The following is a 27,587-nucleotide window of genomic DNA, read 5'->3' as shown; positions in this document are numbered from 1 at the left end:
GGAGTTGAAGTCCACGCATCTTCAAGTTCCTAAGGTTGGGAAACGGTGGACTAGAAGACCTCCGAGGCCCCTTTCTAACTCTATTCCGATTGAGCGATTGGAATGGGAAGCGCCCACCCTCGGGCGACCTTGGCCCGCGGCCGCTCGGCCAGAGGCCAGGAGAAGTCAGGGCGACCGCGGGCCGCAAGCGCTTTGCCGGGCATTGCCCTCTTTGCCCCCCACCCCGGAGCCTTTATTGAGGCGCGAGAGAAGGCACGCGCGGGGCGGGGTCGGAGGAGGAGGAGGAGGAGGAGGAGGGCGGGGCCGCTCCAGCCATGTGCGCGCGGCGCGGGCGGCGTCTATAAAAGGGGCCGCGTCCGCCGCCTCCTCTCCAAAGCGGGCGCCGGCGGCGAGGCGGCGGTGGTGCGCGGCTCCTTCTCCTTCCAGCGCCCGCTCGGTGGCCGCGATGCCTTGCCGGGCGCCGCTGCGGAGCCTGGCTTGCCTGCTGGCCTTGCTGGCGGCGGCCTCCTCGGCCTCCCCGCGCCGGGAGCGCGCCCCGAAGGCGGCCTCCTGGGAGGAGGTGAACGTGCTGGCCCACGGGCTGCTGCAGCTGGGCCACGGGCTCCGCGAGCACGTCGAGCGGCTGGGCGGGCAGCTGCGCCAGCTGAGCGGCCGGCTGGGCGCCCACGACGCCTCGCTGGCCGGGCTGGAGCGCTCGGCGGCCGAGCAGCGGGAGCAGCTGGCCCGCGCCCAGCACCTCTTCGACGGCCGCTGGGCCGAGCTGGACGGGCGGCTGCGCGGGCTGGAGGGCCGGCTCGACGGGACGGGCCAGGCGGGAGCCGGGAACAGCAGCGGGGACGGCCCGGCAACGGCGGCTGCGGCGGAGGAGCAGGGCGCGCTGCAGGTGCGTCCCGGAGGCTCGGCCGGCCGGCCGACCGCGGAGAGGCCGAGCGCGCCGCCCTCGGGCGCTCTGCACGCGGGCAGAGGCAGCCTTTGTCTGCCGGGAGGCGCTGTGGTCGCCTGACGCCCGGCCAGTCCTGTCCCGCCTTTCAGAGCCGAGAGCGGCCCCCGAAGGCTGGGCAGGGGGGGCAGCCGAAAGGCGCCCCCCCTCCTCGTTCCCGGGGCTCGTTTCCCCTGGGCTGGACGGGCTGGACCGGCAGTCAGCTGCCCGGCCGGGATTCAAACCCGGCTCGGTTGCCTTTCCCCCCCCGCCGCCCCCCGAGGGCTTCCAAAATCGCCCAAACTGCTGGGGAAAGTTGTGCGCCAGGCAAATCGGTGCGTAAAAGCGCCTTGGGGAGGAGGCTCTGCCAGCTGACCCTAGAGGCGTGCCAAGCCCCTCGTGGAAAAGAAGAGGGGGGGGCTGGGTGGGGGGTCTGCGCAAGACGCCCCCCCCTCTCCCGGGTTCCCTGGCTCGCCTCCCGCGTTGTGCAAAGGGATCCCCCCGAAGTGAAACGGCCGCCGCGCCCGTCTTGCGCCCGGAGCTGCGCTTTGAGGTTGACTCCAGGGCAGGGGTCCCCAAACCCCCCCCCCCGCGGGTCCGTGGACCGGCACCGGTCCGCAGCGTGACGAGCGAAGGCCTCATCCGCGGGATGCCAGCCCTCCCGTCCTCCAAAAAGCCTGCCTGCCTCCGTGGCAGGGGTCCCCTGGCGCCCAAGAGGTTGGGGGGAATGGAGGACACCCCTCCGGGCTTTCGTTTTTTTTCCCCCTCGATGTTGTTGGTGGCTCATCTCTGGTCTTTTTTTTAGATGGCTAGATAGGATTCTGGTGGTTTCCCCCCCCCACACACACACACACACGAACTACCCACGTTGATCTCCCCCAGCCTCTTTCTTTGTCTGTCCTAGAACCTGATCAGGCGTCAGAACGGGAGGATTGAGGAGCTGCTCCAGAAGATCAAGCAGCAGCAATTCCGGATGGACAAACAGAACCTGCAGATTAAGAGTCTTCAGAGCAAGGTATTTGGGGGGGGGGGTGGAGGGAGGGGAGGGTCCGTCCTGCAGGCTGAAATAACTCCCACCCCCACTTTTCCGGAGGGCAGTTGAGGCATTCCAGCAGATCACCTGTGGCCAGGGGTGTGACGAGCAGGCAGGGGGGAGGGAGCGGAGGGAAGTGGGGTCTGGAAAGAGAGGCTGTCATGGGGTGGGGGTGGGGTGGGGGGAGGGGAACCTGGCATAAGGGAGTCTCCTGCTCCCTGGAAGGGCAGTGGCCCATGGGGTGGAGGGCACTGTGTGTGGGGGGGGGGCAGGGGGGAAACAACTGGGAATCCAGGGGAAGGGCAGGTGAAATTCAGCTGGGAAAAGCAGGGCCAAACCTTCCAGAAATGTCAGATCGGTGAGACCTTGTGGTTGGCGGCCGGGGATAATGGGGGATGAGGCTTTGCTAGGCTGACAACATGGCAGGAAACACCGGGGGGGGGGGTTCCCCTTTAATTACTTTTCTCCCACTATGATGGGGAGAGTGCTCAGCCAAGGGCTGGATTGGATCTTTCCAGATCCTAATACTGTAGCTGCCTGACTTTTTGTGTGTCTGTGTGTGTCTGTGTCTGTGTGTGTGTGAGTGAAATGCCTCCTATGAGGGACCACATAGATACACTTCCCCCCACTCCCCTCCTCTTTTTCTTGCAAACGTTTGAAGTCCAAATAGCAAGGCGTCTATTTTTTTTTTAAAAAAACGGCAGCCTCTGCAGACAAAGGAAGGGCAGAGAATTCTAGAATGGGAAAGGGACCGTGGAGGTCATCTAGTCTCACCCTTGCTCTTGCGGAAGACTCTTGGTTTTACGAGTTAGAGTAATGCAGATGCCAAAGGGCAGACGACTGGCGATTTTGATGGATGAATTAAAGCACCGTTTCTCAACCTGGGCCGGTTTTAAGTCGGGTGGAATTCTGGGAGTTGAAGTCCCCCCCCCGTCTTATTTCCTCAAATTGAAAACAAAAATGTGAGAACTTTTTAATTTCCACATGCCCAAGACTGAACATTAACTTGACCTTTGACCTGGTGGATATTTCCTCCCTCTTTGGCTGACCTGTGTGTTTTCTCTCTTGATTGTAACTTGGGGAAACGGCCCAGAAATTCAACCTTTTTAGGGGGAAGGGTGTTTGTGTGGGGGGGAGGCCAGACAGGAAAGTATTTCTCCCCACTTTTTATGATCTCTGGCTCCAGGCAACCAGAGTCTAGATCAGGGGTAGGCAACCTCGGCTCTTTTATGACTCATGGACTTCAACTCCCAGAATTCCTGAGCCAGCCATGCTGAGGGGAAAGGGAGAGGTTTCCAAGCTGTCATGCTGGCTCAGGAATTCTGGGAGTTGAAGTCCATGAGTCATAAAAGAGCCAAGGTTGCCTGCCCCTGGTCTAGATCCTTCGCCCTGAAGGTTTTTGGTGGATGGAGGTCTTTCTTTTATGATTTTTTTTTAAAAAAAACTCATTTATTAAATTTATCCGCTGGCCGACTCTTAGGGCAAGGAGAGCTCCTGAAAGTAAATTGCGGTGCAGGGACACAGCCTTGCAGAGACGCAGAACCTGGTCCAAAAAGATCCTTCAGCTTCACTACAAGTGCAGCCTTGCGATGGATAAGCAGGTCTGTTCTTCTCTGCAAGGCAGGCTCACACTTTCTGACGTACAACATCGGCTGCTTCCTTCGGGGCTGGATTCGGCTGTGACCCTCCTCCATCGGGTGGGAAGGTTTTAATCTCCCGAGGTCGTCTTCCAGTCCTCAGCTTAACGGCCATTTGCTTAACAACTGTCCCAAGTTAACGATAATGCTGGAAAAAAGTGACTTCCAACCGATCCTCGCATTTATGACCGGGGCGTCCTGGAATCACACGATTGCCAAGCGGATTCAATTTGGGCAGGCTGGGTTTGCTTCACAACACTGTGATTCGCTTAACGGCCATGGCGAAAGTCGTAAAAATTGGGCGGGAGTTACTTAGCAACCGCATCGCTTAGAAATGGACGTTCCAGTCCCAATTTTGATTGCAAGGGGAGTCTTATGGCTTGTTTGTCTGGTGTTAATCCCGGCTTATCTTGAGTTTCTCAATTTCTCTCCTCCATCCGCCCTCTTCCTTAATGGTCCATCAGTTGAAGGCTGGTGCAGAAAGCCCACTCCCATATTGTGTACTGTGCCCTCGAGCGTGGGAGAAGTCACTCATGCGCTCGTGACCTCTCGTTTGGACTACTGCAACGCTCTCTACATGGGGCTCCCTTTGAGGACCACCCGGAGGCTTCAACTGGTGCAGAATGCAGCCGCGCGAGTTGTGTTGGGGGTCTCCCGATACTCCCATGTTACACCTCTGCTCCGCGAGCTGCATTGGCTGCCGGTTGCCCTCTGGGTGAGATTCAAGGTGCTGGTTATGACCTACAAAGCCCTACATGGCATGGGTCCGGATTACCTACGGCAACACCTGCGGCCGGCGTCAACTTCCCTCCGTCCAGTGCGCTCCCACTGAGAGGGCCTCCTCAGGGTGCCTCCGATCAGAGAATGCCAACTGGTGGCCCCCAGGGGGAGGGCGTTCTCTGTGGGCGCGCCAGACCTGTGGAACCGCTTGCCGGTTGAGCTCCGGATGGCCCCCGACCTGCGCTCCTTCCGGCGTGATTTAAAAAGTTATCTATTTGAACAATCTGGCCTGGTCTGATGGGTTTGGGGTTGGATTTAAATAAGTTCTTAACACATTTTTAGTATTGTATTCTTGGGCATAATTATTTAATTCTTTTTAATCTCTTTTTTAACTTTTGTATTTACATTTTGATATTTATTGCCCTGTACACCGCCCTGAGTCCTTCGGGAGAAGGGCGGTATAAAAATTTAATAAATAAAATAAATAAATAAAAATAAATAAGTTCCAGAACCCCACAGCACAGCTGGCATTCTGGGAATGGGTACATCGACGTGTCTGGAGGGCGCTGCGTTGGAGAATAAAAGGTTCTTTCCACCAGTCCATACCCAGAGAAGCAGGGATTGGCACTGGACAAACGAGCATAAAACAATAAATCAAGGAACTATCAAGGGGGAAAAAAATCACACCCCTACCACCAGTGGCACGGTATACAAATAGGGAGAAAACCCCACTTCCTTGTAGCACTGATGACGTTACCTAGTTGAGTAATGAAGGTCTTTTAAGAAAAACCGTTAAGCTCAAGAGACCAGGAAGGAATCTGCAGCAGAGAAAGAGAAACTCAGATAAGCAGGGATTAACACCAGACAAACGAGGGTTTACCTGTATAAGGCTGTGGCTTGTCTAAGGCAGTTTGAGGCCTACCAGGAGAGGCAGACGGGACCAGGTTTTTGTTTATGTTGTATCCCACCTTTATTGCTTTCACAAAGAAGTCAAGGTGACAAACGTCCAACGCAACCCCCTTTTCCCCACCACCACAACCGTGTGGACCAAAGTCACCCAGCCAGCTTTCATGGCTAAGGCAGGACTAGAACTCACCGTCTCCCGGTGATTGGCCCAAAGTCACCCAGCTGGCTTTCATGGTTAGGCTGGGACTAGAACTTACCATCTCCTGGTAATTGATCTAAAGCCACCCAGTTGCTTTTCGTGCCTAAGGCAGGACTAGAACTCGCCGTCTCCTGGTGATTGGCCCAAAGTCACCCAGCTGTCTTTTATAGTTAAGGCAGGACTAGAACTCGCCGTCTCCTGGTGATTGGTCCAAAGTCACCCAGCTGTCTTTTATACTTAAGGCAGGACTAGAACTCGCCGTCTCCTGGTGATTGGCCCAAAGTCACCCAGCTGGCTTTCATGGTTAGGCTGGGACTAGAACTTACCATCTCCTGGTAATTGATCTAAAGTCACCCAGTTGCTTTTCGTGCCTAAGGCAGGACTAGAACTCGCCGTCTCCTGGTGATTGGTCCAAAGTCACCCAGCTGTCTTTTATAGTTAAGGCAGGACTAGAACTCGCCGTCTCCTGGTGATTGGTCCAAAGTCACCCAGCTGTCTTTTATACTTAAGGCAGGACTAGAACTCACCGTCTCCCGGTGATTGGCCCAAAGTCACCCAGCTGGCTTTCATGGTTAGGCTGGGACTAGAACTTACCATCTCCTGGTAATTGATCTAAAGTCACCCAGTTGCTTTTCGTGCCTAAGGCAGGACTAGAACTCGCCGTCTCCTGGTGATTGGCCCAAAGTCACCCAGCTGTCTTTTATAGTTAAGGCAGGACTAGAACTCGCCGTCTCCTGGTGATTGGTCCAAAGTCACCCAGCTGTCTTTTATAGTTAAGGCAGGACTAGAACTCGCCGTCTCCTGGTGATTGGTCCAAAGTCACCCAGCTGTCTTTTATACTTAAGGCAGGACTAGAACTCGCCGTCTCCTGGTGATTGGCCCAAAGTCACCCAGCCGGCTTACATGCCTAAAGCGGGACTAGAACTCCTGCTTTGTAGCCAAGTGCTTCAACCACTAGGCCTAACTGGTTCTGAGGGAGGAGAGCCTATAGGTTGCTTCTGGATTCTGTCCACTATCTTCCTTCCCTTTGAAAATTGAAAAAAAAATCCTTTTCCTCTCCCCCCCCGCCCCCTCCCCAATTCCCAGGTCAACACGCTCATCCCGTTGCACCGCAGCGAGAAGGACCTGCAGAGGCCTCGGTGGAAGGTGACCGTCCAGCGGAGTGCGGAGGGTCAAGCGGTCAACCACAGCCAATTGGCCAAGCCTGGTGGGAGCCGGGAAGCTTCGAGTGAGTAGGCAGCCATCTTGGCTGAATTTTATTTATTTTATTTATTTATCCCCACCCGCCCGCCCTATGGGGTTTGGAAGAAATAAAATATTTTTTTCCCCCTTTTGCACAAGAGGCCGGAAGCCAGGCACCTTTAGCAGCTGCCAACAACCTGTCGGTGTTACAACACTTTTCAGGTTGGCAGGGAAAGAGTTGGGCAACTTCAAAAGTTCAGTTGACCTTGGTGAATCGTGCCTGGCGCAGCTCTCCGGGTGCCCTCAAATCGGGGCGGGTGGGAAACAAAAAACCAGAAAGGGACAGATGTACAGGCAGTCCTCGGCTTAACAACCGCAACTCGCCCCCAGATTTCTGTTGCTAAGTGAGATGCTGTGTGGGTGAAGGAATTTGTAGGGGGGAAAAAAAGCTCGGGTCAGCCTAAATGTTTCTCCTCGGACTCGGGCCTATTTCCCCCGGGAAGAATCATGAGGACTAGTGCTCTTTCCGTTCTTTCAAGCTGTAGTTCGTTACGTCAGCAGGTTGGCAAAAAAAAAAAAAAAGGCGGGTATGGCTAGTCCTCGGCTTGCGACCGCAGCCGGCCCCAACCTTTCTGAAGCCAAGCCGGACGGTTCTTAATTGAACTTCCCCCCCCCCCCCCATTTTATGACTTTTTCTTGCCGCAGTTGTTCAGCGAAGCGCTGCAGCTGGTAAATTAGCAACACGGTCGTTAAGCGAAGCTGTGTTTCACCCCATTGACGTTGCCTGTCGGAAGGTCGCAAAAGGGGGGGGCGTCCCGTGAGTCCCCCCCCCCCAGGACACGGCAACCGTCCTAAGTACACGCCAGTTGCCAAAGGGTCTGAATTTTGATCACGTGATCGCAACGGTTCGAAGTGTGAAAAACAGGCGTGTGCGTCTTTTTTTTTTCTTTTTTCCCCCCTCCAGTGCTGTTGTAAATACAAACGGTCGTAAGTCGAGGGTGGGAGGGAAGCTGGTGACGGGCCGGGATGCCGTGGCCTAAAACTAGGAAAACAGTTTTTCAAAGTTGCGAACATTTAAATCAGGCTGGGCAAAAAGAAGGGTCTTTGCCCACGTTACTCAATGGAGCATCCTCGCTCAGGGGCAGTCTATCTCTGCGTACCAGATCACGAGGCTTTTTTAAAAAAAAAAACCACAATCTCGGGCTTTACAGAGGCCCAAAATGAAAGGTTAGATGGGTTCATGGCTGGTGCAAAAAAACCCCACAGCCGACCAGCCTGTTGTTGCGCAAAGCGCACAGAGAAAGCAACCCCCCCCCCCAAAAAAAAAAACACAACTTGGCTTGCACTGACATCCACCCGGTTTAAGCCTGCACCTTTATGAGTTCTGCCTCTGTACGTGCTCAGGAGCCCTCTCCCCTCGCTTTCCTTCTTCCCGACCTTGGCAACTTCGAAGACTTTATGGGCTTCAACTCCCAGTGTGGCTGGCTGAGGAATTCTGGGAGTTGAAGTCCACAAGTCATAAAAGGGCCAAGTTTGATAGACCTCCCCTGCTCTAAATCTTAATAGTTACCGGCTGGCAGCTGCGCCCCCGACCCCCCATTTAACAGACCCTGGACTTCCCTCTTCCGGGCTGCTTCGGTTGTCTCCTGCCAGATGTGCAGGGAGGAGCCTCGCCCAAACATCTGGAGGCTCCTGGTTTAGAGAAAGCACCCCCCCCTCTTTTCCCCATTGTGGGGTGGCCTTCTGCCAAGTGTGTGAAAGTTGAGCAGGAAAGCTTGCCGGGCGCCGGGAGCTGCGGGGTTAATGGCTGGTGTGCCAGGAGAAAGTGGGGGGGGGGGAAGCGAAGGAGAAGGCTGGCCTCTCTCCAAGTAGGGGAAAGGCCAACCCGCCCCCCTCCCCATTCATGCTCCTGGCTTCCAAAATATGCAGGAGCCATCCAGTTCTCCCCAGGAAAGGCAGAGGAAGCTTGCAGAGAGGCTGGCTTGCTTTTGCATCCCCCCCTCCTCCGCCCCCCCCAACTCCCAACCACCAGGAAAATGTACACACACACCCCCCCCTTCAACCTCCCAGCCAGCCTGAATTCGGTCCCAGGAGAGAGAGAATTCTACTCTGCGGGGAAAGGCTGCTCTTTCTGGCTAACACGGAATCTACCCAAGGACCTTTTCCTATTTAGGGGAAGCAGGATCGTGGATTTTGCAGAATATAGAATGACAGAGCTGGAAAGGGACCCCGGAGGTCTTCTAGCCCAACCCCCTGCTCAAGCAGGAGAGCCTAGCCCTAGACCATTTCAATCAAATCGATCAACCAGAATAGAGTTGGAAAGGGACCTTGGAGGTCTTCCAGTCCAGCCCCTTGCTTAAGCGGGAGAGCCTAGACCATTTCAATCAAATCGATCAACCAGAATAGAGTTGGAAAGGGACCTTGGAGGTCATCTAGTCCAACCCCCTGCTCAAGTAGGAGACCCTAGACCAGGGGTAGGCAACCTCGGCTCTTTTATGACTCGTGGACTTCAACTCCCAGAATTCCTGAGCCAGCTATGCTGGCTCAGGAATTCTGGGAGTTGAAGTCCACGAGTCATAAAAGAGCCGAGGTTGCCGACCCCTGCCCTAGACCGTTTCAGACAAACTGCTGTCCAGTCTCTTCTTAAAAAAACCTCCAGTGTTGGAGCACCCACAACTTCTGGTGGCAGGTTGTTCCACTGATTAATCGTCCTCACTGCCGGGAAATTCCTCCTTAATTCTAGTATTTTGTCCCCACTTTCCTTAGAGGTACCGTAATCTCCTTTTTTGGGGGGAGGGGTGGTTTAGGGAGATAGACAGCTCAAAGAGGGCCAGTCCAAAGCTTCCAGTTCACCCCAAGAAAGTCCTCAGTTCCCCGACCTAAAAAGGCTTAGAAACTAAGCGCAGCTCTATTGGGGGGATAATTAACCGTTGTGCAGCCAGATGTCAGGGCAGTCTACCTGAAAGTGGTGAAAAGGTCGGCCTATCACAGTTTGTGAGGGACACCGTCACATCCAAGGTGGCGGCAGGGGGCAGTTCAGGCTTGGTTGCTGAATGTTCTTGGTCTAAGAGAGGGGAAGTGGGGTTTGGAAATAAAGGGGGTTGGAATGGGGGGGGCAGGCCTGTTCCCCAGCAGAGACTCTTCCCAGAAATGGCGGTGGTCAGCCGGGAGGAATTGTGACTCACGCCGATGACAAAGGCCTGGGATGCCAGGGGTCTGAGCATGTTGTGCATTACACACACACACACACACACACACACACACACGCCTTACACAGAAGGGTAAAAAATCCCTAGGGAAAAAACAATCTCTTTTTCCAGTGTTTTTGGTTTTTTTGCCGAGCCCCTTGCAAATCAATTAGGTCAAATGGAGGGTGATTATGGGATGGAATAGAATTTCTAGTCTGACTAGAATAGACTAGAATAGAGAATAGGATAGAATAGAATAGAATATGGAATAAATAGAATAGAATAGAATAGAATAGAATGAAGAATAGAATAGAATAGATAGAATAGAATAGAATGAAGAATAGAATAGAATAGAATAGAATAGAATAGAATAGAATAGAATAGAATAGAATATGGAATAGAATATGGAATAAATAGAATAGAATTAGAATAGAATAGAATAGAATAGAATAGAATAGAATATGGAATAGAATATGGAATAAATAGAATAGAATTAGAATAGAATAGAATAGAATAGAATAGAATAGAATATGGAATAGAATATGGAATAAATAGAATAGAATTAGAATAGAATAGAATAGAATAGAATAGAATAGAATAGAATAGAATATGGAATAGAATATGGAATAAATAGAATAGAATTAGAATAGAATAGAATAGAATAGAATAGAATAGAATAGAATAGAATAGAATAGAATAGAATAGAATAGAATATGGAATAGAATATGGAATAAATAGAATAGAATTAGAATAGAATAGAATAGAATAGAATAGAATAGAATAGAATAGAATAGAATAGAATATGGAATAGAATATGGAATAAATAGAATAGAATTAGAATAGAATAGAATAGAATAGAATAGAATAGAATAGAATAGAATAGAATAGAATAGAATAGAATAGAGAAGAGAAGAGAAGAGAATGGAATGGAAGGGGCCTTGGAGGGAAGAGGGAGTCAAGCTATTCTCCAAAGTGCCCGGCTGGAAATCAATCAAGGAGAGAAGCAACCTGGAACTAAGGAGAAACTTCCTGACAGTGAGAACAATTAACCAGTGGAACAACCTGCCTCCAGAAGTGGTGAATGCTCCAACACTGGAAGTTTTTAAGAAGAGACTGGACAGCCATTTGCCTGAAATGGTATAGGGTTTCCTGCTTGAGTAAGGGGTTGGACTAGATGATCTCCAAGGTCCCTTCCAACTTTATGATGATGATTCTAGTCCAGCCCTCTGCTCAAGCAGGAGATACCCTTTCAGACAAGTGACTGTCCAGTCTCTTCTTACAAACCTCCAGTGATGGAGCACCCACGATTCCTGGTGGCAACCCGTTCCACTAGATGACCTCCAAGGTCCCTTCCAGCTTCTATTATTATTATTATTATTATTAATAACACCGGTTAATTCTTCACTGTCAGGAAGTTTCTCCTCAATTCCAGGTTGCTTCTCTCCTTGATCGTTGTCTCTCGTCCTGCCCTCTGGCGCTTTGGAGAACAACGTGACCCCCCCCCCACTCTTCTTTTGTGGCAGCCCCTCAAATACCGGAAGGCTGCCCTCATGTCCCTCCTGGTCCTAGATGGCGAAAAAGATTTGGATAGCTCTGGGCTGGCTTGCGTCGGTAGTCGTCAAGAATTTGGCAGCAATGTTGACCTGGCCGGCTCAAATTTTTCCCAGGGCTGTCCTTGATCCAACTCAGCCCCTTCTCTTACCGCATGGTGTGTGTATGTGTTTTTTTGTGTGTTTGTCTGCTCGCAACTGCCTGCTCTGCCTGGCGTGCAGCAACAAGTCACGTCCTTTGCCGGCCGGATGATGCAAGGTGCCCCTCCCTCCCTCTGGAGGGGGGAGGAGGAGGAGGAGGAATTTGGGGGAAAGTTCATGTTTACACTCCAGGGTCTGTTCTCCTCCTTCTCCCCACCCCCCCAATTCCACAGCCTGGCCTGTTCTCTGGCATCCTGCCCCAGGCAGCTGTTTTGAGAACCTCAGCTAAATTTATCCAAGGCTGGGAGGAAGGAGCCCCCCCCTGCCATTCCAAGGATGCTGATCCCCCCCCCCCAAATGCAAGAACCAGAACAGGATTTCTCTTTGTCTGGGGCTGCAATTCCCCCACCCTCCCTCTGCTCTGGGCAAAGTCCCCCTGCGCCCTGCCACGTCCCTGCTCTGCCCCTCCCCTTCTGCCCCGTTTGCCCACCTGCCCTGCCCTGCCCTGGCTTGCCGGCAGCTGCTGGGCTGGCCCGAAGCAAAGTCCAGATGTTGCAGCTAGTTGAGGTGTGTGTGTGTATGTGTATGTGTATGTGCATGACTCTTGAGGCAGGCTCTCCAGGCACCCCAGGTCAGGCTTTTGCGCACGCACGCACACACACACACACACACACACACACCCTGGTGATCCATGCGCCTTGCGTGCCTGGGGTATGAATGAGCCCGATGTTTCTGAGCACGTACAGAGGGCTTTGGACGCAGGCCCGGGATGCAATTTGTTGACTAGGGAGGGCTCTTTCGGGCAGCTTTCAGCCTGGCTCGGCTGGATGCTTCTGGGTGAGGGGTGGGGTTGCTAGCACCCAGGGGTGGGTCATCCCCGATGGAAAAGCTTGTTTTTTTCCGTGAAAGAGAAGGTGTGTGTGTAGCTCAGGGTTCAAACGAGGGGTTCCTGGGCACCCCCCTGAGCGTGGTGGTTTTTCCTGCAGATGTTTCACTTCCCAACTGAGGAACATCAGCAATGCTAGAGGGGAGGGGGCTTTGCAGGGAGGAGGAGGAGGAAGAGAAGGGAGGGAGGAAGAAGGAGGAGGAGTGTGGGGTCCCTGGTGCTCTCTGAGCTTGGTGGGTTTTTTTTTGCAGACGTTTCATGACCCAACTAGGGAACATCATCAGTGTTAGAAGGGAGAGGAAGAGGAGGAGGAAGAAGGGAAGGATGGGAGGGAGGAAGAAGGAGGACTGTGGGGTTCTTGCTGCTCTCTTGAGCTTTCCTCTTTTCTTGTGACCCAACTAGGGAACATCATCAGTGCTAGAAGGGTCTGTGTGTGTGTGTGTGTGTGTGTGTGTGTGTGTGTGGAGAGGGAGAGGAGGACCGTGGGGTCCTGGCTGCTCTCTGGCCTGGTTTGTTTTCTTGCAGACGTTGCATTACCCAGCTGCGTAGCATCATCAGTGCTAGGAAGCCAGGCTGGGCCAGCAGAGGTGATGGGACCTGGCTGGGCAGTGCCGGAAAACAGGCCCGGCTCAGAGAGCGTCCCGGACTCAGCTCAGCTTTTCTTAACGGGCCCCTTTTTCCCCCTGATGGGGCGACGGCCGCACCCCGCTTTCCCCACAGAGTGGCTCAGCCTTTTCCAGCACAGACATCTGGATGGCATCTGGGCGGGGAAAGCACAGCTGAAGTTTAGTTACCCCCCCCCTCCCCTTCTGCCCTACGCCCGCCCATCCTCAGTTTTGCCCTTTCGTCAGAGCAGAGACCGGAGCCAGCCCCCCACCCCACCCCCAGGTTTCTGGAGCAGACGGCCCTCTCTCTGATGGGGGGTGGTGGTTGGGGGAGCCCGGTGGAGTGTGGTGTCCTTGCACGCTGATGTTCACTCTTTGCGGTGATGAGGGGGATGACGAACCACCACGGGACGATAAGCGGCCTCTTTGGAACTCACCCAGGAGGCTCCTCGGTTTCCTTGCAAACCCCTCCCCTACACACACACACACACACACACACACACGTACATCAGGGTTTCTTAGTCACGGGGAGCGATTTCCAATAGGCCTGCTCTGGCCTCGTGGTTTTTTTTTTTTTTGGCAGATGTGTGAGTGTAGGTGTGTGTGGCAGAGAGATTAAGAGGGAGAGAGTGACAGAGAGAGAGTGAGAGGCAGCCAACGACAGAGGAGAGAGTGAGAGAGCGATTGAGAGAGGAGAAAAAGAGAGGGAGAACGAGGGAAAGAATGATAGAATGAGAGAGAGAGAAGAGAGATTAAGAGAAAGAGAAAGAATAAGAGTGACAGAATGAGAGAGAGAGAGAAAGTGACAGGAGAGAGAACAACAGGAGAATGAAGACTGAGGGAAAGAATGAGGGAAAGAAAGTGATGAGACATTGAGAGAGAGAATGAGGGAAAGAAAGAATGAGAGAGATTAAGAGAAAGAGAAAGAATTACAGGAGAGATTGAGAGGGGAGAAAAAGAATGAGGGAAAGGAGAATGACAGAGTGAGGGAGAGAGAGATTAAGAGAATGAGAGACTGACAGGAGAGAAAGTGAGGAGAGAATGAGAGAGACAGAGAGATTAAGAGAATGAGAGAAAGAATGACAGGAGAGAAAGAGAGAGACAGAAGGAGAGAGAGAGGAGAGAATGAGAGAGAGAGAGAGAGAGGCGTCTCCTTTTCATTGCCTGCCCTTCATTTCCTCCATTTTGGGGCTGCCCCTTAATGCTGCAGCCGCCGCCGTGGGGGCTCCGGCCCACCTCCTCGCCTCTCGGCCCGTGTCCAGATGCCAAACCTGTTAGACTGGAAACCAGATGCTCCTGTCAGTCCGTGCCACAAAAGCCTCTAGGAAATCCTTCTTATTCAGTCCCTCTGAACTGAATAACGGAGTAACAGAATAACAAGAGTCTTGAAGGGACCTCGGAGATCTTCTAGTCCAACCCCCTGCTCAAGCAAGACACCCTATGCCATTTCAGACAAGTGGACCGTCAGTCTCTTCTTAAAAGCCTCCAGTGACGGAGCACCCACAACTCCTAGTGGCAAGCCGTTCCACTGGTGAATTGTCCTCACTGTCAGGAAGTTTCTCCTTAGTTCCAGGTTGCTTCTCTCCTCGATTGGTTACCATCCGTTGCTTCTTCTCCTGCCTTCAGGGGCTTTGGAAAATAAGTTGACCCCCCCTCTTCTTTGGGGCAGCCCCTCAACATTGCTATCATGTTCCTCCCCCATCCTCTTAATTAGAAGACTGGACGTACCCAATTCCAGCAACCGTTCCTTGTATGTTTGAGCCTCCCGTCCCCCGATCATCTTTGTTGCTCTTCTCTGCACTCTTTCCAGAGTCTCAACATCTTTTTTTACATTGTGGTGACCAGAACGGGATGCTGTATTCAAAGTGTGGCCTTACCGAGGCCTTATCGAGCGGTAGAGAGACGGGTAACTGGAGGCAGTTGAATGAAAGAGCAGCGTTAAGTGCCAGAATCCCAGCCATGCCCAATCGAACTCCGTGGGAATGGTGTGCAATAACTAGGCTGGCCCGGGGTGTTGTGCTTTTCCCCTTCAGCTTTTAAGATGCCGCCCATCGATCGATCTCGGGAAATCAATTAAAGCCCTGAGGCTTGTGCAGCCAAAAGGCGCTGTGTTCTTGGGAGTGTTTACACAGATATACAAACCAGGCGGGGCATCGGATTTTGAACCCCCAACGCCTCCAGATTTACGGTACTAAATCTCGTTTACTCAGATTTTTTTTCCCTCTTTGCTCCATGAGACTTCGTTCGGAAAAAAGTGTTTACGTTTTTGTTTTTTTAATTGTGCCTACTACAGTTTCTGAAACGGAGAATATTTGGAGAATAACTTGACTGCCACGAAGAAGGAGTCAAACTATTCTCCAAAGCGCCTGAAGGCAGGACAAGAAGCAACGGATGGAAACTAGTCAAGGAGAGAAGCAACCTAGAACTAAGGAGGAATTTCCTGACAGTGAGAACAATTAACCAGTGGAACAACCTGCCTCCAGAGGTGGTGAATGCTCCAACACTGGAAGTTTTTTAAGAAGAGACTGGACAGCCATTTGTCTGAAATGGTATAAGGTTTCCTGCCTGAGCAGGGGGTTGGACTAGAGGACCTCCAAGGTCCCTTGCAACTTTATTATTATTATTATTGTTGTTGTTGTTGTCAAAGAGCAAAATTTATTTATTTATTTATTTTATTTTAATTCCATTTATATCCCGCCCTTCTCCGAAGACTCAGGGCGGCTTACAAGCTTAGCAGTAGCCTTCATTCTATGTATATGCCTGCTTATTATTAGGGCTTTCATACACCCCCCAAGCGGCATTATTACAAAGTCAGCTTAATTGCCCCCAACAATCTGGGTCCTCATTTTACCTACCTGGGAAGGATGGAAGGCTGAGTCAACCTTGAGCCTGGTGGGACTCGAACCTGCACTAATTGCAGGCAGCTGGTGTTACTTAAGGAGGCCTTAGCCCTCTGCTCCACCAAGGCTCTCCAATTAAAGTTTGGGCTTTGATTTCACAAACAGATTGAGTAATCCTGATAACCAACTCTCTTCTTTTTTTCCCTAAACCAGCAAATTATTATAAGAATGAAAACCTTCATGCACACAAACGGTTAAACAAAACACACCCCAGTGTGGAGTCTGTGACCTTCTCTTTCTGTACAGGAGGTCCTCGGCTTGCTACCAAAATTGAGCCCAAGGTTTCCGTCGTTAAATGAGTTTTGCTCCATTTGACGACCTTTTTTGCCGTAATTGTTAAGTGAACCTTTGCGCTTATTAATTTAACAACATGGTTGTTAAAGCGAATCTGGATTTCTCCCCTTGGCTTTGCTTGTCGGGAGGTCGTAAAAGGGGATCACGTCACCCACCCACCCCCGGGACACGGCGACCGTCGTAAATACGAGTCAGTTGCCAAGCATCTGAATTTCGATCTCGTGACCACGGGGATGCTGCAACGGTTGTAAGTGTGAAACATGGTCACAAGTCACTTTTTTCCAGTGCCGTCGTAACTTCGAATCGACACTAAATGAGCTGTTGTAAGCGGAGGACTGTATGTATTCATACTGTCACATGGAAAATGCTGACATTTGGATTCTTGCACGGAGTAGAATTCAGATTTCACCTTTTTCAGAGTGTTTTTTTTGGGGGGGTTTAATGGCTGCAGTTGCAAAGGCCTTGTATGTGTGGTCCCTGACTTACGACCGTTTCACTTAGTTACCAAGTTACGAAGGCTGTGGAAAAAAGGGACTTAGGGCCGGTTTTTCACACTTAATGACTGTCAAAGCAGTGATTTACATTCGGACGCTTGGCAACCGGTTCCTATTTATGACGGCCGCAGGGTCCCCGGGAGGGAGGGGGTGTCACGTGATCCCCTTTGGCGACCTCCCGACAAGTAAGAGTCAATGGGGGAATCCGGGTTCACTTAACAACGGGGTGACTAATTCAACAACCGCAGGGATTCTTTTGCATAAAACAGGGCAAAACTCACTTCACACATTTTTCACTTAGCGACATAGATCCCTGGGCTCAGTTGGTGGATCTTGGTGTCTTTGCAGCTGGTGGCTGATCAGAGGCGGAATCTCTCTTGTTCCATAGAGTGGCTTCCATAACATGTCGTTCTGTTCTGTTCTGTGCTGTGCTGTGCTATGCTATGCTATGCTGTTCTGTTCTACTTTGTTCTATTCTGCTCTATTCTATTCTCTATTCTATTTGTTCTATTCTGTAATTCTATTCTGTTCTATTTCCGAATGGGCGGAGGTGCGCGCGCACCTCCCCAAACCTTTGGAGAGGTGCGTGCGCACCTCCGCGTGAACGGGCAGCGGCGCCGCTCTTTGGGAAAGCTGCTGCGGCACGTTTGCAGGCTGCCGAAGGCGGTAGCTCTGCAAACGGGCCGTCGCGCAACCGGGAACCGGTTCCATCACACATTAAAAAAAGACAAACGTGCGCGTCCGTGCATGCGCAAGAAAAACATGGACGCACGCACGCGGCTCCCACTTTTTTTACGTGTGATGGAACCGGTTCCCAGTGGCTCTTTTCCTTTTTCAGGTTGCCGACCCCTGTTCTATTCTATTCTATTCTATTCCATTCCATTCCATTCCATATTTTCTATTTCTTATTCTATTCTATTCCATTCCATTCCATTCCATATTTTCTATTTCTTATTCTATTCTATTGTATTCTATTCTATTGACTTTAGGGTCATATGTAATCGTTGGTTCATTCAGTTAGTCACTCCTTCATATAGGTTCTCCCGCTTGTGCAGGGGGCTGGACTAGAAGACCTCCAAGGTCCCTACCAGCTCTATTCTGTTCTTCTCGCTTGCAGAGCTTCCAGCCGGCTGTCACAATCTCTTCCTTGAGGGTCAGCGGAGCAGCGGGGTCTTTGATATCCAGCCCCTCGGAGGCCAGGCTTTCAAAGTCTTCTGTGACATGGGTAAGTTGGGAGGGGGGAAGGGGGGGGGAAGGGAAGAGCCTGGGTTCAAATCTCTATTATAGCCAGGAGGTGGCTGATTTGATTGGGAAAGAGAGCGTGTATGTGTGTGTTGCTTCCACTGTAAAAAAAAGTCAGAATAGAATAGAATAGAATAGAATAGAATAGAATAGAATAGAATAGAATAGAATAGAATAGAATAGAATAGAATAGAATAGAATAGAATATGGAATAAATGGAATAAATAGAATAGAAGAATAGAATAGAATAGAATAGAATAGAATAGAATAGAATAGAACTGGAAGGGACCCTTGGAGGTCCTCTAGTCCAACCGTCTGCTCAAGCAGGAAATCTGGCCTATACCATCTCAGACAAGTGACTGTCCAAGCCTCTTCTTAAAACCCTCCAGTGATGCACCCATGATTTCTGGTGGCAAGCAGTTCCACTGGTTCATTGTCCTCACTGTCAGGAAGTTTCTCCTTAATTCCAGGTTTGCTTCTCTCTTTGATCAAGTACCATCCATCGTTTCTTCTCCCGCCCTCTGGTGCTTTGGAGAATAAGTTGACACCCCCCCTCTTCTTTCTGGCAGCCCTGCCAATACTTTTACTCAGATGCCAAGTGGAGGGGCGGGTGTCTTGCCCCTTTGGCGGTGCCCTAAGTCTTGCTCTTCTCTGTTGGCAGATGACGGCGGCTGGACCGTGATCCAGAGGCGCCAAGACGGCTCGGTAGATTTTGACCGGCTCTGGGACGCTTATAAGGACGGCTTTGGAAATCTGACAGGTGGGTGAAGGGTGGGGGGTTGACCCCCAGAATTCCTGGCAGGAGGCTGCTCCCCTGGCAGATAGAAGAGGGCACCGGGTTGGGGAAGGCACCCAGCAGCAGAGATTTGGTGGCTCTAGCTTTGAAGCTGCCTTCTAACGGCATAAATTTCCCAGATTTATTTATTGAGTTAAATCAGGGGTCTTCAAACTTGGCCCTTTTATGACTTGTGGACTTCAACTCCCAGAATTCCTCAGCCAGCTTGAAGTTGAAGTCCATAAGTCATAAAAGGGCCATGGTTCCTCCATGCTGGCTGAGGAATTCTGGAAGTTGAAGTCCACCCGTCAAAAGGGCCATGGTTCCTCCATGCTGGCTCCGGAATTCTGGGAGTTGAAGTCCACAAGTCATAAAAGGGCCCTGGTTCCCCCATGCTGGCTGAGGAATTCTGGGAGTTGAAGTTCACAAGTCATAAAAGAGCCATGGTTCCCCCTGCTGGCTGAGGAATTCTGGGAGTTGAAGTCCACAACTCAAAAGGGCCAAGTCTGAAGAAATCCATCACTTCATGCCATTCAGTTAGTTTAGTTCAAAGTTACAACGGCACCAAAAGAAGTGACTTGGGGCCGGTCCTCACGCTTATGACCATTGCAGCATTTCTCTCACCCCACCCCCAGTCAAGGCGATCAAAATCTGGGCATTTGGCCAACCAGCATGTACTCACAGTGGCTGGGGTCAGGGGATCACCGTTGGTGACCTTCCCAGACAGTCCCGACAAGCAAAATCACTGGAGGAAGGTGGATTCGCTTAACAACCAGGCGATTCACTTAACGACTGCAGCGTTTTGCTCAGCCACTGTATCCAAAAAAAAAAGGTTGCTTAATCTGCACGATTCACTTGAACTGCTAATAAGCAATGGAAATTCTTGCCCAGTTGTGGTCGTTAAGCCCTGGACTAAATACGCGAGTAGTCCTCAGCTTACATCCGTTTGTTTAGTGACCGTCCCAAGTTACGATGACAGCACTGCAAAAAGTGACTGAGGACCGTTTTTCACACTTAGGACCGTCGCAGCATCCCCAGGGTCATGTGATTGGCATCCGGACGCTTGGCGACTGTCTCGTATTTATGATGGCCGCAGCGTCCCGGGGTCACGTGGTTCACTCCCCCCTCCCTTTTTGCGTCCGTCTGACAAGCAAAGTCAGGGGAAGCCCGATTCACTTAACGACCGGGTGACGAGTTATCAACTCGCGTTGATGGCAAGAAAGGTGGTAAAAGGGGGGGGGCTACAACTCAACCGAGCAAACGTCTCACTTAATAGTGGAAATCTGCGGTCGTAAGCCGAGGACTGCTGCCTTTTTTCACGGCTGTCTTTGCTTTCCAGGAGATTTCTGGCTGGGCTTGGAGAAGATGCATCGGCTGGTGAAGGCCGAGGCCTTCCAGCTTCTGATTGAGCTGCAGGACTGGGAAGGCAACGCGCAGAGAGCCCACTTCCTCTTCCGGCTGGGCGGGGAGGAGACGGCTTACACCCTCAGCCTCCTGGGACCCATCCGGGGGGAGCTGGAGAGCGCCATGGGCGACTTCCCCCAGCTGCCCTTCTCCACCCGGGATCGCGACCACGACCTGAAGGGCGACACCAACTGCGCCAAGCACCTCTCAGGTCAGCGGACGCGGCTGCCGGGAAGCCCCCAGGAGGGCGACTCTCAACCCCCTCCCCTTTCACAGGAGCGGACTTCAACTCCCAGAAGTCCACCCGTTTTCAATTGGGTTCACTTCCCCATGCTGGCCGAGGAATTCTGGGAGTTGAAGTCCACCCGTTTTAAATTTGGGTCAATTCTACATGTTGGCCGGGGAATCCTGGGAGCTTTGAATGTAGCATTGCGGCCGCCATCTTGACTTTTCTGACCACTCTCTCCTGGCAAAGAAAGGTCACGCACCTAGCAGAGGTCCCGGTGGTGTATTTTAATATTTGTCCAATATCCTTGATATTGACATGCCTACAGAAATTGTGGCCGTAACCTGAGAATTACCCATCAGGCACGCAAAGAACTCTTGTGAAAATCTTCCCAAAGTTTCTCTCCCAGTCTGGAATATACAGTCGCTCCTCGACGTACGACAGTTCATTTACTGACCGTTCAAAGTTGCAACTGAGAGAAGGGACTTACAAACATATTTCAGAGTTACGGCCATTGCTGCAGCATTCTCCCCCACCCTCCTCGGGTCACATGACCAAAATTCAGAACCTTGGTCAACTGGTCCGTATTTGTGACGGTCGCAGCCTCCCCGGGATCAGGTGGATTCCCCCCCTTTTGACCTTGTGACAGGCAAAATCAGCGGGGAAAGCTGGATTCACTTAACGGCTTTGTTACTGATTTAACCGCCACGGCGATCCAGTTAACAACGTTGGCAAAACTCACTTAACAAATGCCTCGCTTAAGGACGGAAATTTTGGGGATCGGTTGTAATCTACCTGTAACCTTTCCCTCTCGCCTTGTCGATGGAGGTGCTGTCCTGCTGGGGCCCTGGGAAGGGAATCTTCCCCCCCACCCCACCCCCCAGTCAGCTTACGTGCCTGGCTGACCCCCATCTTCTGCCCCTTCTCTCCTTGCAGGGGGCTGGTGGTTCAGCTACTGCGGCCACGTCAACCTCAACGGCCGGTACTTCCGCTCCATCCCACGCCAGCGGCACGAAAGAAAGCAAGGCATCTTCTGGAAGACCTGGCGGGGGCGCTACTACCCCCTGCGATACGCTGCCATGAAGATCCGCCCTGCAGAGACGGACCGGGGGTCCTAAGCCCCCCCCTCCACACACACAAAAGACTGGGCACGGCCCTTCCTGCTGGTTCACGCGAGACGCAGCTGGTCTCTGTCTCTGGAGCCTGGGCAGCCGTGCCCCACAGCTGGCGTTCGGTCGGAGGGTCCAGGCGGGGGGGGCAGCTTCCTTTGTAAGGGAGGGGGTGAGCCTGGCCCTTGGGGGTGGGTACATATGTGGGGAGAAGGCTGCTGTGTTGTGATGTCATCGGGGGGGCAGAGGAATTTGGGGAGCCCCACCTCGGACTCCTGGGATCGCGTGAAAGTTTTTTGGGGTGCGGCGAGGCTGATTCCGCTGATTTTATGCCACATCCATGTGCAAAACACACGTGGCTTCTTCCCCCCCCCCCCCAAAAAAAAATAAATCTCTGCAAAGGCATTGAGACAGCTCTGGGGCTGGCGGGGAGGCTGGTGAGGTGGGGGGGTAGAAGGCCACTCCCCCCTGCAAGTGCTAGGGGCCTCTTTTACAGAGCCCCCAAACTGGCATCTTTGAATTTAATGCGCCCCCCCCCCCTCTCTTCGGATCCTCTTTGGGTCATATTGACTTAAAAATGCTCCTGGGTTGGTCTTGTGCAGGGGGGTGGGCGGTGGGCGGTGGTTACGTGTTAGGCGTGTTTTTTGTCCCTTTTCCAATCCTCCAATGTTTATATATATATATATATGTATATGCTCACCATAAGAAATGGGAGATTTCTTTTATTTTGTTTTCCTCTTCGCTTTTTTTTAAAAAAAATCTTTTTTTTATACTTAGGTGTGAAACTTTGTGGTCAGTGATATGTCTTTGATGAATAATGATTAAAAACGATGGGATTTTTTTTTCTTTCCCCTCCCGTTCAGATTCTTTTGGCGGCACCGTGGGATGATTTAAAAACAGAGGTTGAAGCTTTTTGGACAGTCCTGGTTCACATGGCCAGGAGGTTGCGGATGCTACGCACCCTGGCAAAGATAAAATTTTAAGTGTCTGAAATTCAGGATTTGGGTACTCGGGGGAGGGAGGGGGGAAACCAGGAGGACATCTAGTCGGCTCACTTGCTAGAACAAAAGGACATGATCCTGAGAAATAAATAAATACGACAGGGGGCCGTATCGCTACCGGGAGGGCCGTCCCCGCTACTTGCAAGCGGTGAGGCGCTCCGACCCTCTGCTTCTTCCCCGAGATCCCGGGAGCGAGGATGTGCAGCCTCCTGAGCTCCGGCTGGTGTACCTGAATGCCAGGTCCGTGGTTAACAAAGCTCCCCTCGTTAGGGATTTAGTTGAGGGTGAGCATGCGGACCTGGCTTGCATCACGGAGACTTGGTTGGGCCCAGAGGGTGGGGTCCCTTTGGTTGACCTCTGCCCACCAGGCTTCCGGGTGCTACACCGGCCACGAGCTCATGGTAGGGGTGGGGGTGTGGCGGTGACTATCAGGGAGACCTTATGTCCGCGGGAGACCACCGTTTTTCAGATAGTCGGGTGTGAGTCTCTCTTTATGAGATTTGGTCCTGGGGCGCAGTTGGGCTTGCTGCTGGTGTATATTTCGCCTAGTCACGCAGCGGCAGCCCTGCCCGAGCTGCTCGATATCCTCTCCGGTTTGGTGGTTGAGTTTCCCAAACTTATAGTTTTGGGAGACTTCAATCTACCATCCCTGGGAGGTTCATCTGAGCTAGCTCGGGAGTTCATGGCTTCCATGGCGGCCATGGACCTGACGCAAATAATTTCTGAGCCAACTCATGAGGGAGGCCACACCCTTGACCTGATTTTTTTATCTAGACGGTGGTTGGATGATCTAGGTGGGGGCTCTCCATTTATTATGCCCCTGTCATGGACCGATCATCATCTCCTGCGGCTGGTCTTCCGTTTTGCCACCCCCCGCCGTGGGGGCACGGAGCCAATTAGATGGTACCGCCCCAGACGCTTAATGGATTCCGATAGATTCCAAGCGGCGCTGGGGTCCCCACCTGCCTCCATCGCTCACAGCTCGGCTGATGCCTTAGTGGAAGCCTAGGAAAGGGCAGCCACTGAGGCACTTGACCGGGTTGTACCCTTGCGGCCCCTGACCCGGCGCAGATCCCAGCGAGCTCCATGGTTTTCCGCGGAGCTCCGGGAGATGAAGCGTCGGAAACGGGGCCTAGAGAGCCGCTGGAGGTCTGGCCGATCCGAAACCGACCGGTTGCGGTTAAGAACCTATATTAGGTCTTATCTCGCAGCGATGAGGGTGGCGAGGTGTAATTACTTCTCCACCCTCATCGCGTCCGCAGATAATCGCCCGGCCGCCTTGTTTAGGGTGACTCGCTCACTTCTTAATCAGGAGGTGAGGGAGGATCCCTTGCAGGGTCGTGCCGAGGAATTTAGTCAACATCTGTCGGATAAAATCGCTCGGATTCGGACCGGTTTGGACTCCAGCTGGGCAGAGTCAGGCGGTCAGGACACGGGCGGTCTTGTCAACGTTACCTGGGAAGAGTTTGATTCTGTGACCCCTGATGAAGTGGACAGGATTATGGGGAGGCTGAGCTCCTCCACATGTTTGTTGGACCCGTGCCCTTCCTGGCTGGTTTATGCAGCTAGGGAGAGGACACGAGGCTGGCTCCAGGCGGTTATATCTGCTTCTCTGAGTGAGGGTTATTTCCCCACCGTCTTGAAGGAGGCGGTGGTGAGACCTCTCCTCAAGAAGCCTGCCTTGGACCCAGCTGTATTGAACAACTTTCGTCCAGTCTCCAACCTTCGCTTTCTTGCGAAGGTTGTCGAGAGTGTGGTGGCGCATCAGCTCCCTCTGGTCCTGGATGAAGCGGATTATCTGGACCCCTACCAATCGGGTTTCAGGCCTGGGTACAGCACAGAGACGGCATTGGTCGCTCTGGTGAATGATCTCTGGAGGGCTCGGGATAGGGGATATTCCTCTGTCCTAGTCCTATTAGACCTCTCGGCGGCTTTCGATACCATCGACCATGGTATCTTGCTGCGGCGTCTCAGGGGATTGGGAGTGGGAGGCACAGTTCTTCAGTGGTTCTCCTCCTATCTCCTGGGACGCTTGCAGTCGGTGTTGGCAGGGGGGCAGAGATCGGCCCCTAGGTCTCTCGTTTGTGGAGTTCCTCAGGGGTCGGTCCTCTCGCCTCTCCTGTTCAACATCTACATGAAACCGCTGGGTGAGATCATTCGTGGTTTTGGAGTTGGGTATCATCAATATGCCGATGATACCCAACTTTTCTTTTCGACCCCAAACCACCCCAGTGATGCCCTCGCTGTGATGTCCCGTTGCCTGGAGGCGGTTCGGGTCTGGATGGGGAGGAACAGACTTCAACTCAACCCTGACAAGACTGAGTGGCTGTACATTCCGGCATCCCGGGACATTCAAAATGTTCCATCTCTTTCTATGGGGGGTGAGCTTTTACCCCCCGTGGATAGGGCTCGCAACTTGGGAGTCCTCCTAGATTCACGGCTTTCCCTGGAAGATCATATAGTGGCCGTGACTAGGGGGGCTTTCGCCCAGGTTTGCCTGGTGCGCCAGTTGCGGCCCTATCTGGACCGGGATGCCCTGTGTACGGTCACTCATGCGCTCGTGACCTCTCGCCTTGACTACTGTAATGCTCTCTACATGGGGCTTCCCTTGAAGACCACTCGGAGGCTCCAACTGGTACAGAATGCGGCCGCGAGAGTTGTCTTGGGAGTTTCCCGGTACTCCCATGTTACACCTTTGCTCCGCGAGCTGCATTGGTTACCAGTTGTCTTCCGGGTGAGGTTCAAGGTTTTGGTTATGATCTTTAAGTCCTTACATGGCATGGGTCCGGGTTACCTCGGGGACCACCTGCTGCCGGCATCAACTCCCCTCCGCCCTGTGCGTTCCCACAGAGAGGGCCTCCTCAGGGTGCCGCCAGTCAGGGAATGCCGACTGGTGGCCCCCAGGGGGAGAGCCTTCTCTGTGGGCGCTCCGGCATTATGGAACCAACTGCCGGTGGAGCTCCGGACGGCATCAGATCTCCGAACTTTCCGTCGTGGCCTGAAGACCCACCTATTTGAATTAGCTGGTCTGGCCTGACGGGGGATTATGGGTTTTAAATTGTGTTTTAGAATTGTATTACTGTTTTTAACCGGGCATTGGTTTAATCTTTTTTAATTTTTGTATTGTCTTTTTTATACATGCCCTGTGAACCGCCCTGAGTCCCTACCAAGGAGAAGGGCGGTATATAAATTAAATAAAACTAAAACTAAACTAAATTGTCTAGAGCAGGGGTCAGCAACCCGAAACAGCAAAAGAGCCACTCGGAACCGGTTCCGTCACACACACAAAAAAGTGGGAGCCGCAAAATGTGCGTGCGCCTGCGTGCACGCATGCGCATGCGCAGAACAAGCAAAAACATACATACACCACCCCGACACCCGCGCCGCATCCTGAGCCGCACGCTTACGGGGGGGATGGACTCGCAGGCCGAGACGACCGCGGAGGGCCGCGCGAAGACGAGGAAGGAAACGGCCTTTCAGAGGATCCCGCCCAGCACCCCTCGGAGGCAACGGGCCCTTCCCCACCCGAAGGAAGCCTCGCGAGTGTCTCCTGCAGTGCGGCTCCCCCGAGCCGGGAGGCACCTGCGCAACAGCGGCGACGGGTCTCCCTGGCGATGGGAGCTGGGTTGCGGCAGTGCCTTCAGCCTGGGTGCCGCCGGAGCCACCCGAGCACCCTGCCTCTCCCCCCGGGACCTCCAAACCTCTGCGTTTGATGAACACAGCAGCTCTCCAAACGGGGAGGCGGAGGTTTGGAGAGCTGTGCAGCTCTCCAAACCGCCGTCGCCCCATTTGCAGAGCTGCTGTGTTCCTCCGCATTTGAAAGAAACATGGACGAATACAGCAGCTGTGCAAACGGGACGGTGGCGGTTTGGAGAGTGCGCGCGCAGCTCTCCAAACCTCCACCGTCCCGTTTGGAGATCTGCCGCGTTCGTCAAACATGAACGAATGCGGCAGCTGTGCAAACGGGACGGTAGAGGTTTGGAGAGGTGCGCGCTCACCTTTCCAAACCGCCGCCGCCCGTTTGCACAGCTGCCGCGTTCATCAAACATGGATGAACGCGGCAGCTATGCAAACGGGACGGTGGAGGTTTGGTGCGCATGGACCTCCAAACCTCCGCTGTCCCGTTTGGAGATCTGCCGCGTTCGTCAAACATGGACGAACATGGCAGCTGTGCAAACGAGTCGGTGGAGGTTTGGAGAGCTGTGCGCGCAGCTCCCCAAACCTCCGCCGGCGGAGGAGGACTGGGAGCCGCAGGAGATGGCTTAAAGAACCACATGCAGCTCTGGAGCCGCGGGTTGCCGACCCGTGGTCTAGAGAGACAAACGGTGAGAGGCATCTCGGAGTCCTAGTGGACAATCGTTTAAATATGAGCTATCTAACAAAATGAAATTCAGTGGTGGGAAAAAAGTAAGGTTCCACATTTAGGCAAGAAAAACCAAGTGCACAGGTATAGTATAGGGCCGTGGTGGTGAACCTATGGCACGCATGCCACAGGTGGCAGGCACAGCCCTCTGGGCATGTGCGCCGTCGCCCCAGTCCTAGGCCTTCAGCTGGGTTTTATAAAACCTTTTCGCTTTAGGCTTCCGCCGCCGTGTGCAAAAAAAGAAAAAAAGGTTCAATCAATCAATTTTAACCTGGGGGGGGGGGGAAAGATCTCACAAAGTTGGAATTGATTGAACTTTTTAATCCCACCTAGTCTGCCATTACCACTGCAGCCATGCCCACCCGGCACCCGACAATACATAAGTGGGTTTTGAATGAACCTTTATTGTCAGTCAAAGTACAACCATGTATGCATTGAGATTAGCTGAGCCTCCCTTCGTTCTCCCACCCCCCAACTCACAGTGACAACAAACCATCTTATTACACCATGTGAGCTAATTGCACCACACACCGGCCTCGCAAGTCAATTCTGCATAAAGTTTATAAAAAATTATTTCCCGTTTAAAAGCCTAACAGCCCACGGATAAAAGCTGTTTTTCAGCCTGTTGGTGCGGCTGGCTATATACCGTATATACTTGAGTATAAGCCGACTCGAGTATAAGCCGAGACCCCCAATTTCACCCCCAAAAACTGGGAAAAGTTGTTGACTCGAGTATAAGCCGATCCGCTGTTCTGCAAGCCTCCGCCGCCGGCGGAGGCTGGATCCGCGCTCTGCAAGCCTCTGCCGCCAGCA

The 27,587-nt window shown here is 52.6% G+C and overlaps 2 protein-coding genes across 2 annotated transcripts in view; one reads left to right on the top strand and one right to left on the bottom strand.

Moving 5' to 3' along the window:
• Positions 1-27,587, bottom strand: part of LOC308677033 (nicotinamide riboside kinase 2-like) — an 828,951-nt gene that overhangs the window by 590,504 nt on the left and 210,860 nt on the right. The gene's annotated exons all lie outside the window — the stretch shown is intronic.
• Positions 316-21,529, top strand: ANGPTL4 (angiopoietin like 4). Its single transcript, XM_081342956.1, has 7 exons — positions 316-883; positions 1,824-1,934; positions 6,501-6,642; positions 17,772-17,879; positions 18,558-18,656; positions 20,011-20,286; positions 21,238-21,529. Exons 1-7 carry the CDS (start codon positions 446-448, stop codon positions 21,417-21,419), a joined length of 1,356 nt encoding a protein of 451 aa, XP_081199082.1. The 5' UTR covers positions 316-445; the 3' UTR covers positions 21,420-21,529.

The sequence above is a fragment of the Vipera berus genome, assembly GCF_964194415.1.
Source record: "Vipera berus genome assembly, chromosome: 1".
NCBI lineage: Eukaryota > Metazoa > Chordata > Lepidosauria > Squamata > Viperidae > Vipera > Vipera berus.
Note: the sequence above shows the minus strand (reverse complement) of the source record. Positions and strands in the feature narration are given on the sequence as shown.